We start from the raw sequence: 17,308 nt of genomic DNA on the forward strand, positions 1-17,308 counted from the left end.
AAGTAATTCTACCAATATTCTTAATTAAAAAAGTATTGTTACTTTGCAACTGGATATCGAATCGTAATTGTTATTTGATATCGCTGAATATCGCGTTTGCTTCATAAATATTGTTTTGCTTAGCAACATTTTTAATATTCCAAGCATGCGTTAAAGATTAAAATACGTCAACGACATGTATGTCACTCAAGTAACATTAATCAGTATTAAATCATCGTTATACTGCTCTATAAAATTTACTATGTTCGCTTTTCGCTCTTTATTGATCTGAAAAATAATAAATTGTACCATGAAAAACTTCCTGTCATTATGTTATTGTGCTTCTAAATTACTCGTTTACTCGAGAAATTAGTGTGACAGTGTAAATTATATATTTCGAACTGGCAATATTGTCATAATAATGGTAAAAATATGAGAAGTAGTTGGCAATGTTGGCACCTGCCGCAATGATCTAGAGTAAAGTAGTTTGAAATAAGATAACGCATTAGACGATCTGTTAAGACTTTGTCAACAGCACTGGCTGATGATAAGTTGGCGGATGCATGATATTAATATTATTTATAGTAAGTACCATCATGGCGCGTGCGCGCGCTCGCATGGTTTTGTGGGTCGCGAAACGGTCACAGTGGATAACTTGTGGCCGACAAATTCGTCAGAGCAAACTTATGTATGGAAGTCTCGGACTACGGCCTGAATACTTCGATTAGGTGGAGTCAGCTGACGCCCAAAACACACGCCCGTATTGCGACGATAGTTGCAACTGGGCTCCACAGATAACGGAAGCCGTGGGCTAAGAAAAATAAAATTCCAAACCATCAATATTATGTTAATTCCTTCTCGTATTAAAAATTACACCGTTATCTGAGTGTGTCTCCAACAAAATAAATGTTGGCTTTTTTGTCGCAATACCACCAGCTTGCACCTTGTCGACAATACAATAAGATTTTCTCTTAAAAGAGTCATATTTCGCCCATAAATGATTACACCGTGGGCGTAAACTCTCACCTGCCCTCCTCCCACGTATTCTGCGAACGGGATTTGGATATTTGTAATACTGGAATAAAGTATTTTGCTTGTGACATGACGTAACCGATTTCACGGTACTTTATTTTATCTCTTGCTAGGAGCTTTTACATAATTTGATTCTAAAACAAGAATAAAACTCACATCTTTTTTATTCTAATTTCGAACAAGGAAACCAGCTGGCCCGAGAATACAAGTCTAAGTAGTATTATTAAATTCAAGATGTTGCTTTGTTTTATTATCATGATACACACGAATAAGATACAAATATTACGCAGATAATGTGCTAGGTCAAAGTAAAGAAGGTCAATGTAAACCTATGATCTCAACCAAAATTTTTTGCTTGTCGCTTATTCAAAATATCGTCCTCATCTTTAGAATTTTTTGAAATGTTAACAGTAGTCCAGTGAATTTCAATACCATCGACAATTATCTGTATAGCGCGTGCTGCTGAAGAGTTATAATAACTATTTATACATTTCGAGATAGCACTAATTATGACCTCAATATCAGACATACAATGTAATTGACAATAACTATATTTTTAATCCAGCAGCCCCTTGTTGTCAGATGCTCCCTGCATATAACTTAGATTAGGCTAGTTTTTAGACAAACAAATTGCCCCAACATATCTGGACACTGTAGATTTATCACACAAAACTCCCGTAGCCACCTACTTTTTCTGTCATTATACCATAAGAATTCAAAATTTTTAAATGATGAATCCAAATCGGATTCGGGTAGGACGTAGTACGAAGCCTCTTTAAATGTAAATCTGAAACTAATGAACAATTTGCGTTTCCAGGGTTCGTTCGAATGCGTCAGGAGTGGCGGCGCGCGGCGGCTGGAGTCGTGCGGGCCGCTGCCGCGAAGGATGCGCGTGCACGCGAAAGACGACTCGTACGAGGCGACCAAGGACCGTATGGCGAGGACAGTCGCTGCGGAGCAGAGCAAATGGTGAGCTATACTAACCAGGCGTCCCGCAAGGTAGTGTCTTTGGGCCAAAACTCTATCAAGATAACTTAGTTTTAAAGAAAACTTGTACAGACGTCCCGTACTCTTTGGACCAAAATTCTACCAAGATAACTTAATTAAAGGAACTCGTGCAGGCGTCTCGCAGGGTAGTCTCTTTGGGCCAAAACTCTACCAAAATAACTTAGTTAAAGGAAACTCGCGCAGGCGTCCCGCAGGGTAGTCTATTTGGACCAATACTTAACATGTAAAAATGGAGATTCAAGTCTTGCATAGGTCTCTAACAGGATAGTCCCATTTGTCCAATACGTTACCTATACGAATGCATACGTATGCACGCGAAAAACGACTAGTACGAGGCGACCTTTGCAAATAATAACTTTGACTTTGACCAAGGACCATAATAATATGGCGAGGATAATCGCTTCAAAACAGAGCAAATGGTGAGATAATCTGGTACAGGCATCCCCCAGGGTAGTCTCTTTGAACCAATACTCTACCAACGTAACTTGCGCAAGATAGGAAAGGTATATGGCGCACAGGTCCCTCACAGGGTAGTGCCCTTTGTCCAATACTTTACCAAGGTGACTTGTACGAAAACTAGTTTAATGTTTCTTTTAAAAAGCGAATATAAATAGAATTTAGATTATTGTGTTCACGACAAGGCAATTGTCAGTTTAACGTCAATGGTACACACTTTCCTTAATGAAACATTTTCTTTTGAATCGAATCCTACTAATATTATAAAGGCGAAAGTTTGGATGTCTGGATGTCATGATGTCTGGATGTTTGTTACTCTTTCACGCAAAAACTACTGAACGGATTTTGTTGAAACTTTACAGTATTATTGTTTATAACCCAGATTAACATATAGGCTATAATTTATGACGACATGTGACAAATAAATTTCAATAAATAAATAAGACGTGTCTAAAAACTCTAAAAAGCGCCATCTATCGTCATTGGTTCAAAGTCAAAGTCAAAGTCAAAATTTCTTTATTTGTTTAGACTAATAAATAGTTCTTACAAATCGTCATTTTGCTCTTAAGGAGCCTCTACATGTCTCATAATCTTTTTACCCTACCAGCGCTTCGAGACCAACATTTGGCAAGTGCTGAGAAGAAGCGCCGCAACAAACTCAGTCACCACTGTCTGCCGGTTAATATAAATAAATAGAAATAGCAGTAGTAGGTACATTCGATTCAGGAGCAGTTCACTGAATTTACCATGCATTCTTGTATAGTGTATCTTATAAGAATGGGTATACAAAATTGCGTGGTATATTAAACAAGGTAGTGACGTGCTAATATCTAGACTTACATTCTACGCAGTCAAAAGCTTTTGAGAGATCACAGAAGACCCCTAGTGCATTTTGAGAATTCTCCCAAGCCTCGAAGATATGTTTAAGTAGTGCAACCCCGGCATCGGTGGTGGAACGACCCTTGGTAAAACCATATTGTTCACTATGAAATAGTTTATTAGAGCCAAAGTGAATCATAAGTTGCTCCTGTATGATTTTTTCAAAAATCTTGCTCAAAGCTGGCAAGATAGAAATGGGTCTATAATTGCCAGGGTCGGTTTTGCTACCAAACTTAAATAATGGCATTAGTCTACTGTGTTTCATGAGGTCGGGGAAGATTCCCTTCTCTATGCAATTATTGAATATTATCGCTAACTGTGGGGAAATTATATCAATAATGTGTTTGACTATCTTGACAGAGATGCCCCAGATATCAGTTGTACTCTTTACATTTAAAAGATTAAAAGTTTTAGTGATATCTAATGGAGTAATATGTTTAAAAGAGAAGTGCGAGTCACAGGGTGTCACGTGGGTTTTCAATATTTCTTCAGCCTCGGAGGGAGATGACTTTAAGTTGGCAGTTGTTGCTGAAGCTATATTAACAAAAAATTTGTTAAAAACTTCCGCTACATCTTTATCTGCAGATATCAAATTGTCGTGAACTTTGAGAGAAAAGTCATTATCTCTTGGTTTTAGTTTACCAGTCTCTCGGTTGATAACATTCCAGGTTAAAATTTACAGCGCTGGACAAACTACTGTTTTTGACGTCCGTGCGGGGGAAACTGTGAAACGCCATCTATCAACTTGATATCTAACGGGGGTAAAACGAGGTCCACGCGTACGAAGTCGCGGGCGGCCGCTAGTGAAATTATAATACACTAGCTTTCCGCCCGCGGCTTCGCCCGCGTGGAATTTTGTCTGTCACAGAAAAACTTTATCGCGCGCGTCCCTGTTTCAAAAACCGGGATAAAAACTATCCTATGTTCTTTCCCGGGACTCAAAATATCTCTATGCCAAATTTCATCAAAATCGGTTGCGAGGTTTAAGCGGGAAAGCGTAACAGACAGACAGACAGACAGAGTTACTTTCGCATTTATAATATTAGTTGGGATAATATTGTCCTTTTACAAGGAACTAGTATTGGAATTTCCTGCTTCCAATTGCAATATTCTGCATGAACTGCAAATATGGCCGTAAACAGTTGATATATGATCTGCAATTTAATACTAGCATCGCAGTAAACTATTTAGCAAATATTTGCGAAGCGCAAGTAGGTAGTTTGTTAAAGTTTCATATACATACCAGAAAGACCATTAACGCGTAGATCGGCTAGTTGTATGAAGGAAAATGATTTTAAGTTCAAACATATTTTGCATCAAGCACTTGTTATGGTGTACAAATGAAATCGCTTTAGAATCAAAAAAGTTGAAGCATTTATTTCAAGAACTTGGCCGAGGCCATTACCTACATAATTATGACGCTGTAATATGCATCCGATGTGACATAAGGATAGATTAAAACAGGCGGAGTTATACCGATTACCTTTGATTGACGTGAGTCAACCCTAGGAGTCACTGCAGACAACGCTGATGATTATGATTGTATTTTCAAGGAAACATTCTAAAACATAGAACTGGCCTAAGATCTCGGGACTATTCCCACCTTTCGTTCCCACCGCTGCAACTCATGTATAGCCAGGATCTACAGCTTGACCGCCAATAAAAACCCAACCAATGAAGGTCAAGTTTGTCTCGGTAAAATCAAAGTGAAATCCCTATGTCATCATTTCAGCCATAGGACGTCCACTGCTGAATATAGGCCTCCCACAATGACTTCCACATCGCACGTTGGTAGCGGCCTGCATCCAGTGCCTTCCTGCTACCTGGTCGTCGGTCCACCTTGTGGGTGGAAGTCCCACGCTGCGTTTTCCGGTACGCGGCCTTCATTCCAGAACCTTGCTGCCCCATCCATCGGCCGTCAGTTCTGCGTACTATGTGCCCTGCTCATTGCCACTTCAGCTTACTAAACCGTCGGGCTATGTCAGCGACTTTAGTTCGTTTACGGATCTCCTAATTTCTGATTCGATCTCGAAAAGAAACACCGAGCATAGCCCTCTCCATAGCACGCTGTGCAACTTTGGACTTAGCTGTAAAAGGCCTATAGCGAGAGGCCACGTTTCGGAAATCCCTATGTAATGCAAACAAATTAATTAAACAAAAGACATGTTCAAGTCCTACGTGGATACTACTTACAAGGAGAACCATATTATCTTTACATTGTTCAAGTATACGGGTCAAACAATCAAGCAATTCAAGTGTTTAATAACTTTCTTATCTTATGAGCACGATTCGCGATGAAAAAGACCTGCAATATAAACTGACATTGGATTGGAAGAAATGCAGAGAATAATGCACAGACTCGGCCAGTTAAATGTTACATCCGTATATTCAAATAAAAACAATTGCAGCTGTCATAATAATAAGCACCTGTGCAATTATTAGTGCATCTTCAGGGTCAATCAACTAATGATACATGATCCAATTCATAGCGACATTTAAAAGTATTGATCATGCATGAGAAGGGAATTTCAAAATAGTGTTGCCGAACTATCGATAGTAAAACTATCGATAGTTTTCATTCGAAAAAGCCTTCTCCATCGATAGGCCTATCGATAGTATCGATACTGTCGATACTATCGATACTATCGATAGCTCAAAACGAGGCAATACTATTGAATATGTGCAATACTATCGATACTATCGATAGTATTGTTGCTCGTGAAGAATAAACTATCGATAGTATCGATACTATCGATAGTATTGTCGCTTTTGAATAAAAAGCTATCAATACTATCGATTGTTCTAGACTATCGATAGTCTGTAAATTTGCAATAGTATTGGGTATGTTTAAATTCATTTTTACAATATTTAAAATGTTTCGCTTGAATTACGAACTAAACAAATAACTAACAATAATAATCTCACTTGTATTTAAAACTACCTGCATTAGTTAAGTACGGCAAATAAAATGTATTGCCAATTTTGGAAACATATAATTAAATGTTATAGTTAACTATATGAAATAATTCAAGTATTCCAATAACCCTATTGTTGTGGCTATTGACTATTATACCCAAATATTGTAAACGATACTATTGTAAATTGCCAAACTATCGATAGTCTAGAACAATCGATAGTATCGATACTATCGATAGTATTGATAGTTTTTTTATTCAAAAGCGACAATACTATCGATAGTATCGATACTATCGATAGTTTATTCTTCACGAGCAACAATACTATCGATAGTATCGATAGTATTGCACATATTCAATAGTATTGCCTCGTTTTGAGCTATCGATAGTATCGATAGTATCGACAGTATCGATACTATCGATAGGCCAATCAATAGTCTTGCGATAGTTTGACTATCGATAGACTATCGATAGACTATCGATAGTCGACTATCGATCGGCAACACTATTTCAAAATCATTCTCTTTCACATTTCGGCTTTTACAAAGATCTATTCTATCTAGAATATTTTAGTCACACAATAGTGACAATCTATTTGCCACCACAGGTATAACGGTATACTAAAATTGATATCGAGAAGGGGTCGTTATCTTAATTGCCGTGTTTACTCATTGTTTTGTTCCCTATAAAATATGGTATTTATCGGCTAAACCCTTTCACTTTGCCTCGTTTACAAATTAGTAGCTGATTATTTTTTCTTTTGTGTAATAATAGAGATTAGCGCACGGCAGAGCCACCTAATGTTTTCTCACAATTACTTAATGACCTACTGATAAGGGATTCTTAGGAATGTTACTCTTTTGTAAAGGGTTAAAATAACACGTGCCAATAAGAATGCCACTAGAATCTTAAAAGATAATACATCTTTATTTGAAGTTCGTGGTGGTTTCTTTTTACGTCGACTGAGCCATTTGATTGCTATGATCTGTTTTAATGAGAAACAGTGTATGTTAATGTTAAACATTATAATTTACATGCAACGTCACCACTCCTGCTTTACAATTACATTTATTTGGAATTAAAACCATGTTCGAGCACAATACATACTATAATATTAAGTTTTTTCATATTTTTTTCATTGATTATTATGTTAAGGCCTAAGGCCGGCCGCATATTAACGGAGAGATGCGGATAGAGACTACACTGAAATGTCCCACCGACGACATTGACAGCAGGGCGCCACCATCTTCGTTCAACTACATGGTTTCCACCGTGGCAAAAGTCGGAACCAGCGATCCGCTATTGATGGTGACCCCCTTGTCAGTGTCAAAAAAGGACATTGCAGTGTAGTTCATCTCTAAGACGATTATGGGACGGGTGACTGGGATAGTGTGTTTTCATAAAATATTTAGCTACTTTATTACACATTTCAGTTGTTTTATATTTAAATCTTTTCTTTGCAATAAATATAATATGAGAATGAAATCTCAAAATGATTTTTCTTGTCCTCATTTCGGCTTCTTCAAAGGTCTATTCCAGCTATAATATTTTAATCCTACAATATTTACAATCTATTTGCCACCACAGGTATAATAAAATCGATAACGAGAAGGGGTCGTTATCTTAACGTGTTTACTCATTGTTTCTTTGGTTATGTTCCCTATCGACTTGAACCCTTTCACCTCGTTTGTTTGAAATCGTTTACAAATTATTATCTAATTATTTTTTATTGCAAATGCGGCTTTTGTGTAACGATAGAGATTAGCGCACGGGTAGAGCTACCTAATGACCTACTGATAAGGTATTTCATAAGAATGTGACTCTTTTGTAAAGGGTTAAAATACCACATGCCAATAAGAATGCCACTCGAGTCTTAAAAGAAATATTTATTATTTGAAGTTCGTGGTCATTTCTTTTTACATCGACTGAGCCATTGCTATGATCTGTTTTAGTAAGAAACTTTGCAGTACATGTATTTTGCATGGAACATCACCATTTCTATGTTGACTTCAAATCTTACAATACCTAGTCATATTATAAATAAAATCATTCTCAAGCCCAGTACTGTAAAATTAAGTTTTCCTACACCATAGTACATTTATTGACATTTACATTTATAGAGCCTTAGGCCGGCGGCATACTAGCGGAGAGATGCAGAGAGGAATATGGGTGACGGACTGTAGTAAAACGTTTTCGCATAAAATATTAGTACTACTATATAAACTTAATTTGTAATATACTTAAACGATTTTTTTGCGTTATTTTTCCTATGCGGTAATCCGCTTTTTTTATTTTTCGTTTTGAGGCGTTTGTTTAAATGCAAATTGTTTCAATGTCATTTGGCATAATATTTTTGTATGTATTTTATTTTATACACTAATACGAATAAAGAAATTAACAGTATATTATGTAAATAAAGTAAATACGGGTGGCTAAATAGATAAATAAATGTTACGCACTTGAAATTAAATCTTTAACCATTACTTTATTCTCGCATTAAGGAACTATACTGCAAATAACTCCTATGTGTATGTGCATCTTTATTTAGAATTCTTCTTTATATGGTGTCGAATTAGCCATTATTTAGAGTTTATGCGTTATAGAGTTAGTTCTATCAATGTGTGAATGTGTAAAAGTGCTTTTTTAAGCCTATTTACAGAAATAAATGAGGTTTTTTGAGTTTTTAGTTTTAATGCAGAAATTATTTTAATTTGAACTTAACCTTATTGAAAGCCTGGTTTTATTGTAGCCCTCATAGTGTTGGTATTCCTAATAAGTTTTGATTACATTGCATACTAATTTTTATTTTTTAATTTCAGCACCCGCGTGATAAAGCCTAATCAAACGGACATTGGGCGAGTTAAGGTGCGATCGGCGCATCAGATATACTCATCACCGGCCACGGCGCGCCTCGTTGCCGACCGAGCCGAACGGGAACGAGAGCGCGAGCGAGAGAGGGAGAGGGAGCGAGCCGAAAGGGTTGAGAGGCCCGCTGTAGCGCCGCCTGTGCCCCGCCCACAACCTGCCGCGCCCGCTCATCCCCCCCAGACTCATCAGCCGCACCAGCAACATCAACCGCAGCGGCCTCCACCCAACCCGGATCTCACTAGGCGATCCATAAAGTTAGTACTCTTCTAGCGTTCAGACCCTAAACGCGCCCTTAAACTCTCGCCAGTCTGAATCGGGACGCGGATCCGTTCGGGTTGTCCAAATTTACTATCTCAGTGACACGTACAGTTTACTTGCCAACATGGTTTTAAACAAGTCTAGATGTTTAATGAACCAAATCAAACGCCTTCGTAATCCAGGGGCACCTATCAATAAACCCATAATAAGTGAAAAACGAACGGCGTTTGTGAGGTATGTACATATTCTGAATTAGATCTATCTTATTTTGCATGAAAATATTGTGTGTGTTTTTCAGTATACATTTTTCTCAAAAGTCGCGAAGTGTAAATATCAAGAGTAAAACTTGAAATTACAATATAAACCTGTAAATTATTTTATCTCTTAGTGAAACGGAAAATGTATTTAATTAAAAATAAGTAAACTGAACTTATTACTTGTGTGTCTTGTCCCAATGTTTATAAAATACTTAAAATAGGTTAAAACTTATTGTAGCAGAGGAATACAATATTAATAATTTGCAGTGATACGAGGCTACTAAGATGATTAAAATACTTTATTGATTTGCGAAAATAGTAAAATTCTTTTAATGTGTTCTGTTTTCTCGTCTCCGCTTGCGCTCCGCTTTAGTGCGCGGCGGGCCTTAGTTATCGAATCCAACAAGCCGCTCCGCGCTCTAAAAAATTTACTTTGCGTTTGAAATCTTTGATGTTTAGTTATTTTTATTTTCAATCAATAAATATAAAGTAAATATTTCGCAAATTGTCATACTTTAAAACATAATTTTTCTCCGTTTGTAATCAAGCTCGTTAGGACTTAGTGACGTCATCGCGCTCAGGTAGGTCGTAAATTAGAATTTCGACCTTATCTAATTGCCCGAAACAGTGACAAATAACTTTAATCCTTACTAATTATTATCTTATTACTATAACTTATTCTTAGTAGATAAAACCGATTACAAGTTATGACTTGACCTTTACCAAATAGAGACGTAAAATGTTATGATTGTGTTAAATAATAAAAACTAAAGTGCTATTACATTATATCGTCGGTATTAAAAGTCATCCTCGATGCGACTAAAATGTTCTCCGCTATTACAATAATAGAATAGGTACTAAATTGTTTGTAAATAGCATAGAAAATAGTTTGAATTTAAACGATTTGTTATCTCTTTAAAACCCAATATGATAATGTGGTTTGCGTTGAAGGAAGTGTGGTTTCGCATTCACATACTTACATGGCCATCGACATTATTGTGCTGTATTAATTTATAGGTTTTTGCACTGAATTTCATATGATTTTTATCGTCAATTTGTTGTTTTATATTCAGTGCTACATAACGCAATACGAATACACTAAATGGTTGCTTAGCAAGACAATATCACCTACATAATTATGTCCTGAAGACGCGTTTCCAGTAACTTTTTTTAAATAGATAATACTTTGGTAAGCGTTCGACCTTCGGCAGTATTGACATCATACACGACACACGCGGTTTGTGAATGGAAAAGAAAACGCAGGTTGAACGGAGTCAATGTTTATTGTTGAATCGTCAACTTACATGCTAGTGTATTGAATTTGGTGACGATGCCATTTGCATTTACAAGCGATTCAGAGCCTTACGACCACGCGATTGATATGCGATTCGGTAAAAATACGCATGAAATAACTTAGTCAAATCGACTAGTAGATTCTTCGACGTAAAACAAATATAAACCTAGTAAATCTGATTACATCTGCGCTCTTACTTGCAATAGTCCAATTTCATAGAATTCCAGAGTTAAATTCATTAAAACTCATGTCAAGATATCATTTCCAATTTATCAGCTGAATAATCGAGCGCTAAATTTAATCATTTGTATAATAAGCGGCGCTAATACCCAACTTGATAACGTGTCTTCAGGTACACAACAAAATTCCCGATACTTTCATCTGACAAAAGTCATACAGTCTATCACAGTATTATGAAATGTTTGTATGAAAACGAGCTTCTTAGCGACACACAAGTAATATTATGTCCCTTTGCAAGTCAATTATGGGTTGTATCGTACTAGGGCCTTTATTTGATAGGGTGCTCATTACCTTTAACCCTGACTATAATTGTGTAGACTGTAGAACAATAACTAATTCTCCTTTTTCTATTTCAGGGAAAGACTAATACAGTTACTAGCGTTGAAACCTTTCAAAAAACCCGAACTCTACGCGAGGCTTACCAGTGGTAGGTTATCACTCTAAAGAATTTCACATTTATTATCTCTAAATTCAACTTGATAAATAATCGCCGGTTTATTTTCAGAGGGTATCAAGGAGAAGGAACGCAGTTTGGTGAACAAGCTCCTGCCCCAAATCGGGTCTTTGAAGGACAACTGTTACCACTTACGTAGGCACATATGGAATGACGTCAATGAAGATTGGCCGTTCTATTCGGAAGAGGAGAAGCATATGCTCAAACGGTAAGTACCGATCATCATCTCATTTCATTTCATTGTTTTTCTAAAAGTACGTTATATGCCGATTTTCTTAAAAATTGTGGACTTAACTTAGATATTTTTCTAAAGGCAAGCATTAGTATCTTTTTGTGTCAAGTTTTACCAGTAGAATCATTTTTGTAATCAAAGATTAGTCATTTTTCTGGCATGTTTATTGAAGAGAAAATTAACGACAATTTTTTTTATTGTAACAGTTGAACATTACTATTAAATTGATTTGATATCTTTATAATACTAATAATAATAAGTATTTATTTCGTTGTACCACAGGCGGAAACCTCAAAACCTCACGCCTCCCCTAAGCAGCGATTCGGCCCATTCGCTGTCACCTCGTGCGTCGCCCAGCGCTAACAAAAGGCCGAGCGTGAACGGCGCGGCCGACGAACTGCCCTCCAAGAAGCAGAGGATCTCCCATTACAGGCGGCCGTCGCCTCCTTCGTCCGGGTAAGAAACGTCCCTTATCTGTGAAACTTTACATAGGCTGGTTTTTAGTTAAGTCCCCCTAATTTTCATTTTTAACCGACTTAAAAAAAAGGAGGAGGTTTTCAATTCGTCGAAATATTTTATTTTTAATGCACCTCTTTTTGTGATTCTGTTTTTTTTTTCTCAAAATTCCTAGTCACTTTCATAAGGATACCTGAAAATGTTTCAACATTTTGTCCATTTTTAGGTATCAATGGGTGTGGGATATTTCTTTTTTTACTGCAAAATTGAGTAGTTGACACCACTAATCGATTGCATACTTTTTGTAAGCTTTCAGAACGCGATTTTATCCCATAGATTTTGTTTAGAAATTGAACTCTTTTAGGTATTTATTTGTCTACATAATCATAATTATAATCCTAATTTTTTCAAAAAGTATCTCCAAATTATTGGTGTCAACAACCCAACCCAAAGCAGACAATCTAGATCCTTGTGCCTGTACACAGATACGCGACGACATCGTCCGGGGAACGGCACGCGTCCGACACGGAAGACGGACCGGCCGTTTGCCAGACGGGTTACACGGCGGTCAACGGCATGGACGAAGTGCCGTCAATGCCGGCGAAAAGCCGTACCGCCCAGTACCGGAAGCCGTCACCGCCGGCCGCGCCCGAGAGAAATCCCGTGGAAGTCACGCGCCACGCGCCCGAAAGGCATCCAGCTGAGGACGACGACAGGACTGCGGGTGAGTGACCTATGCTTTCTTTTGTTTATTTTTACGTATGTTTTTTTTTTATTTAAATTCGCTACGTTATACTATTAAAATGTTAACATTACTTACTTAAAACCTTGTTTTATGATTGAAAATCTAAATTAAACAAAAAAAGATTAGTTAAATAATTAATTTACATGTAATAATTAAATATAGTTTCTAAATAAAAAGCATTATTTTTATTCAAATCTAACAATATTCTATATGTATACAACAAAATGTTAACAAATAACTACTAAACTAAACTATATACTAAATAAAAATAACTTATCTATTTTCTTACTACATTACATAATAGATGAACTAGTTCAATAAAAACAGTGTTATTGAAACGTAATGTTATGAATCATCTAGTAAACATAGATCTACCACTTTTGTAATAAGAAGGAGGAAAAATATAAGAAATCACATGGCGTGATTTCACATAACTCGTTTGTTACGAATTCTCGTTAATAAATTTAAACCAGCACAGTAAATAATCAAAGTGTAAATTAATGACCACTTAATTAATAATAACCAAAGTAAAAATAAAAGGTTCTTACCATAATGACAGCTCCTCCTAAATCCAAGAAAACGCAAGTGCGTTCGAATATATACCGCGATAATTGCATCAAGTCATCAAAATGCCATTACACATTAACGATCAACGCGTTTAGTTAATGATAAAATGCGTAATACTAATTATGTGTATTTGTACTTGTTTTAGGCAAAAAGGAGAATGGATACACCCTCAACTTCAATACCGTCAAGGACGCGTGTCCAAGTCCTGTCAAGGCGAACGGTTTTAGAAATAGTCCCATAGTAGAGCAAACTAGTATCACAGGTATGTATTTTATTCTAGTATTCTATTTTGTAAATATATTACTATTCTTTTATAAAGTATGTGTGGCTAATGTGTGCGTTTCTTTACAGTAAAAGACATCACAAATACGGAACCCTTAGAAAATACTGAATTGTCGTCTGTCGCTGACGAAAAAATGACTGAACCGGAAGACATTGAAAGGTGAGATTTTTATTCCTTTCGTAGATTTTATTCATTTAAATACATTATGTAAAATTAGACTATAGCCCGTTTTCACTATCAATCCCAAATTTTTAAGTGACACCTATGGTAACACAACTGGAATTTTGTTTTCATAGGGTTCACTTAAAAAATAGGGATTGATGGTGAAAACGGTCATGAAGCTTAACAGTTATTCATTTTAAAATCTAGTATCAATGTTGCCTTACCTAAAAGTTAAAATTTAATAGGTACATTTCTAACTCTAATTAATTTGTCTTCGAATAGTTCAATAAAACAGATTCTATCACATTATCACTATTTTATAACGACTAATTTGGCGTAAAAACTAATTTAAAATGTAATCCACAGGCAATACCCGCCGATAACTAGTTCCAGCACCCGCCGGGCGTACAAGAACGAATTCGCGGAACTGTACAAAGAATACCGCAGTCTGTACGAGAGAGTCGCCGAAGTGGCGGCACTGTTTACGCGCCTCGAGCAACAGTTGCATAGGGCCCCGCCACACTCGCCTGATCAGCAGGTATGTGTCAAAACACACACACACACTCACACACACACACACACACACACACACACACACACACACACACACACACACACACACATTTTTTTTAAACTCATAAATCTCATTCATTTTTTTTTTTCATCCAAATCCGTTCAGTAGTTTTTGCGTTAGAGTAACAAACATCCATCCTCACAAAACTTTCAACGTGTATAATACATATTACTAGCTGTGCCTATAATAATATATTAATAGCTGTAATATTTCCCGTTTTTGCAACATTTTTCTTTACTGTTCCGCCCTATTGGTCATAGTTTGATGATATATAGCCTATAACCTTCCCCGATGAATGGGCTATCTGACACTGAAAGAATTTTTCAAATCGGACCAGTAGTTCCTGAGATTACCGCGTTCAAGTAAACATACAAATTCTTCATCTTTATAATATTGGATATAGATTGGGATCGTATTTTAATGCCTTTGACATCTAACTGAAAAATAACAGCTGCCTATCATGTTTTCTATTTATTTTGAGACAATTTAAACGCATTTCCATTTCAAGCTGACCGTTTAAACGCGTCAGAGCGATAACATCAACATAATAGTGACACGCGCTCGGTGTCAGTAACCTCATGAATTTCAATGAATTTATTATCATTTTCCGATAGCATTAGGGTTTGTTTTGGCCTGAAATAGATTGTTGTTTTCTTATGCTCAATATTGCACCTTAAACTGTTAACTGTTAGGTTGATTATATTTTATCTTGACAATTTTCAGCGCCATGGGTTCAATTCCCAATGTATTTTATTCATAATACAACCAATAATAAGGAATACAGTATACATTCTAAAACGTCTCCATATAAACTATGTCCTTATACTATTTGTTTCAATACGTCGGCTTATTAAATAACTTAACCCTAAAATAACTTGTTCGCATTCAAAGTTGCATAATAGTGTCCCATCGTCTGGTCAGCGTAAAAATGTCTTGTAAATTACAGAATCGCCCTCCTAAAGTGGAACCAACCAAGTCCTCCATTTGCCTTGTAAATTGGAGAATCTTTCAGCATAGAGACTAGTGATGATGACAGTGTTGCCATAATTAACCCTCAACTTTCCCTCCACAGAACATAGAGCAGCGCATCCAGGAGGAATACCGACGCGTGAGCAACGACTCTGCGTACCAGCACCAGAAGCAGCGAGTCAACTTCCTCCATCGGAAACTGTCGCACCTCAAGAGGATGGTCCACCAATACGATCACTTGGTGTGTAAAGTATACCATTATTGCTTTAACCAAACTAAAGGCGGCGAGGTGTGCGAATACGCGTACAAATTCCGTTGGTAGATCCGGCGATAACGATTCCTTTTTTGAAAATGACAGCCGAGTTTTTTTCTCTCAATGTTCTTAGGGCTCTGATTCTTATTTTGACAATGACAGACGAACGAATCAGTTTCTATTGCTATACCTATATGACCTTAGCCCCTTTGTGATAGGGCTCATAATATTATTAATAAAAATGTATGTGCCCTGTTTTTTTCTAATATAAAATGTCATTGGTTACAGTGGGTGCTAAGATTTTGAGAAAGCACACCATCCTAGAATTGTCACCCTTTTAACACAAGGTCACAATTCAAGAAGAGTAAGTTAGATGGCCATATGATGTATGGTCATCTGACTGAATCATGCTGATTTTTAGTTTACTCTAAGATTTATTTTAAGTTTGTTGTTCAACCGGGTATCTAGCTATGCATTTCTTCCATTAACTGTAGGTCACTCCATTACACTGTGAATGAATGTATAAGTAGAACGAGTGAATGAAAGTTTCGTTTGTGTATTTCAATTTTATCGTTTGTGCCAGATATAACCAAACTGCCTACTCTTCTACTGCCAGTGTTACTGCCAGGAAACTGGTGACTAGTATAATAATATAGTACATTGTTATACTTAAATGGAAGATTAATTTTTAGGTTAGCACATATAAGTACTAAGTTTAGTGAATGAATGTATTTACTCAATGAAGTTGTAAGTGTATTAAAACCGACTTTAGTGCTAATTAATTAAAGTTTAGAATTAAGTTGTAGTGTAAAGATCAAGAGGATATAGGCCAATTTCTGGAAAAAATCCATATGGCCGAAAATTACGATAGTTCCTACACAAATGTGATAACTTAGTAATAAGTGTATATCATATTTTTTATGTATGTATTGTGAACTATATGTTTACCCTTGATTTAATATTAAATAAAAAATAGTTTTATCTTCTACCATTATTTTCATTATCAACCCTTCTCTGTCGAAGACAGACGGGGTATGGAATCCTATACAACATAAAAACACAATAGGCATTCCAAATGAGCTTATATACCTACATTAAAATGCGATAATGCATTTATATACTTGAGACATAAAACACACATAAAAATGCAATTCTTGCACTTTATTACGACAAACATTACATAAAGTGATTTTAATAGAAACATTAAGTATTTTTTATTTTCAAGACCGCTCCGCACATAAAGGACTATGGAGACATGCCTGTAAGTTTAATAAAAATGCATGTTTCTAGAAAAATCGTAGATATTAGGGATGTGTAGTGAGGTATAAATAAAGGTTTAGTAAGGTAATCAGGTATGTAGGGATGTCAATACGTAAGTATAAGAAAAAATATACAAAAAGGACTTGAGTCGAATGAAGCATATAAAT

General features: G+C 36.3%; 1 protein-coding gene across 3 annotated transcripts in view; it reads left to right on the forward strand.

Annotated features, from left to right (window-relative positions):
* Su(Tpl) (Suppressor of Triplolethal) overlaps positions 1-17,308 on the forward strand; it is a 57,799-nt gene that overhangs the window by 32,408 nt on the left and 8,083 nt on the right. The window contains exons 4-14 of one of the 3 annotated variants that reach the window (XM_028301704.1): positions 1,829-1,980; positions 9,089-9,391; positions 11,543-11,613; positions 11,692-11,848; positions 12,155-12,328; positions 12,814-13,052; positions 13,786-13,902; positions 13,992-14,082; positions 14,452-14,623; positions 15,732-15,869; positions 17,107-17,142. In XM_028301704.1, the coding sequence (XP_028157505.1) occupies positions 1,829-1,980; positions 9,089-9,391; positions 11,543-11,613; positions 11,692-11,848; positions 12,155-12,328; positions 12,814-13,052; positions 13,786-13,902; positions 13,992-14,082; positions 14,452-14,623; positions 15,732-15,869; positions 17,107-17,142 (1,650 nt within the window). Of the gene's footprint in view, positions 1-1,828; positions 1,981-9,088; positions 9,392-11,542; positions 11,614-11,691; positions 11,849-12,154; positions 12,329-12,813; positions 13,053-13,785; positions 13,903-13,991; positions 14,083-14,451; positions 14,624-15,731; positions 16,870-17,106; positions 17,143-17,308 lie in introns of those variants that run through there. The other 2 variants (XM_028301706.1, XM_028301705.1) reach the window with 2 other exon arrangements.

This window comes from Ostrinia furnacalis, unplaced genomic scaffold (genome assembly GCF_004193835.3).
Source record: "Ostrinia furnacalis isolate ACB-3 unplaced genomic scaffold, ASM419383v2 OfSCF0976, whole genome shotgun sequence".
In the NCBI taxonomy this organism is placed as follows: domain Eukaryota; kingdom Metazoa; phylum Arthropoda; class Insecta; order Lepidoptera; family Crambidae; genus Ostrinia; species Ostrinia furnacalis.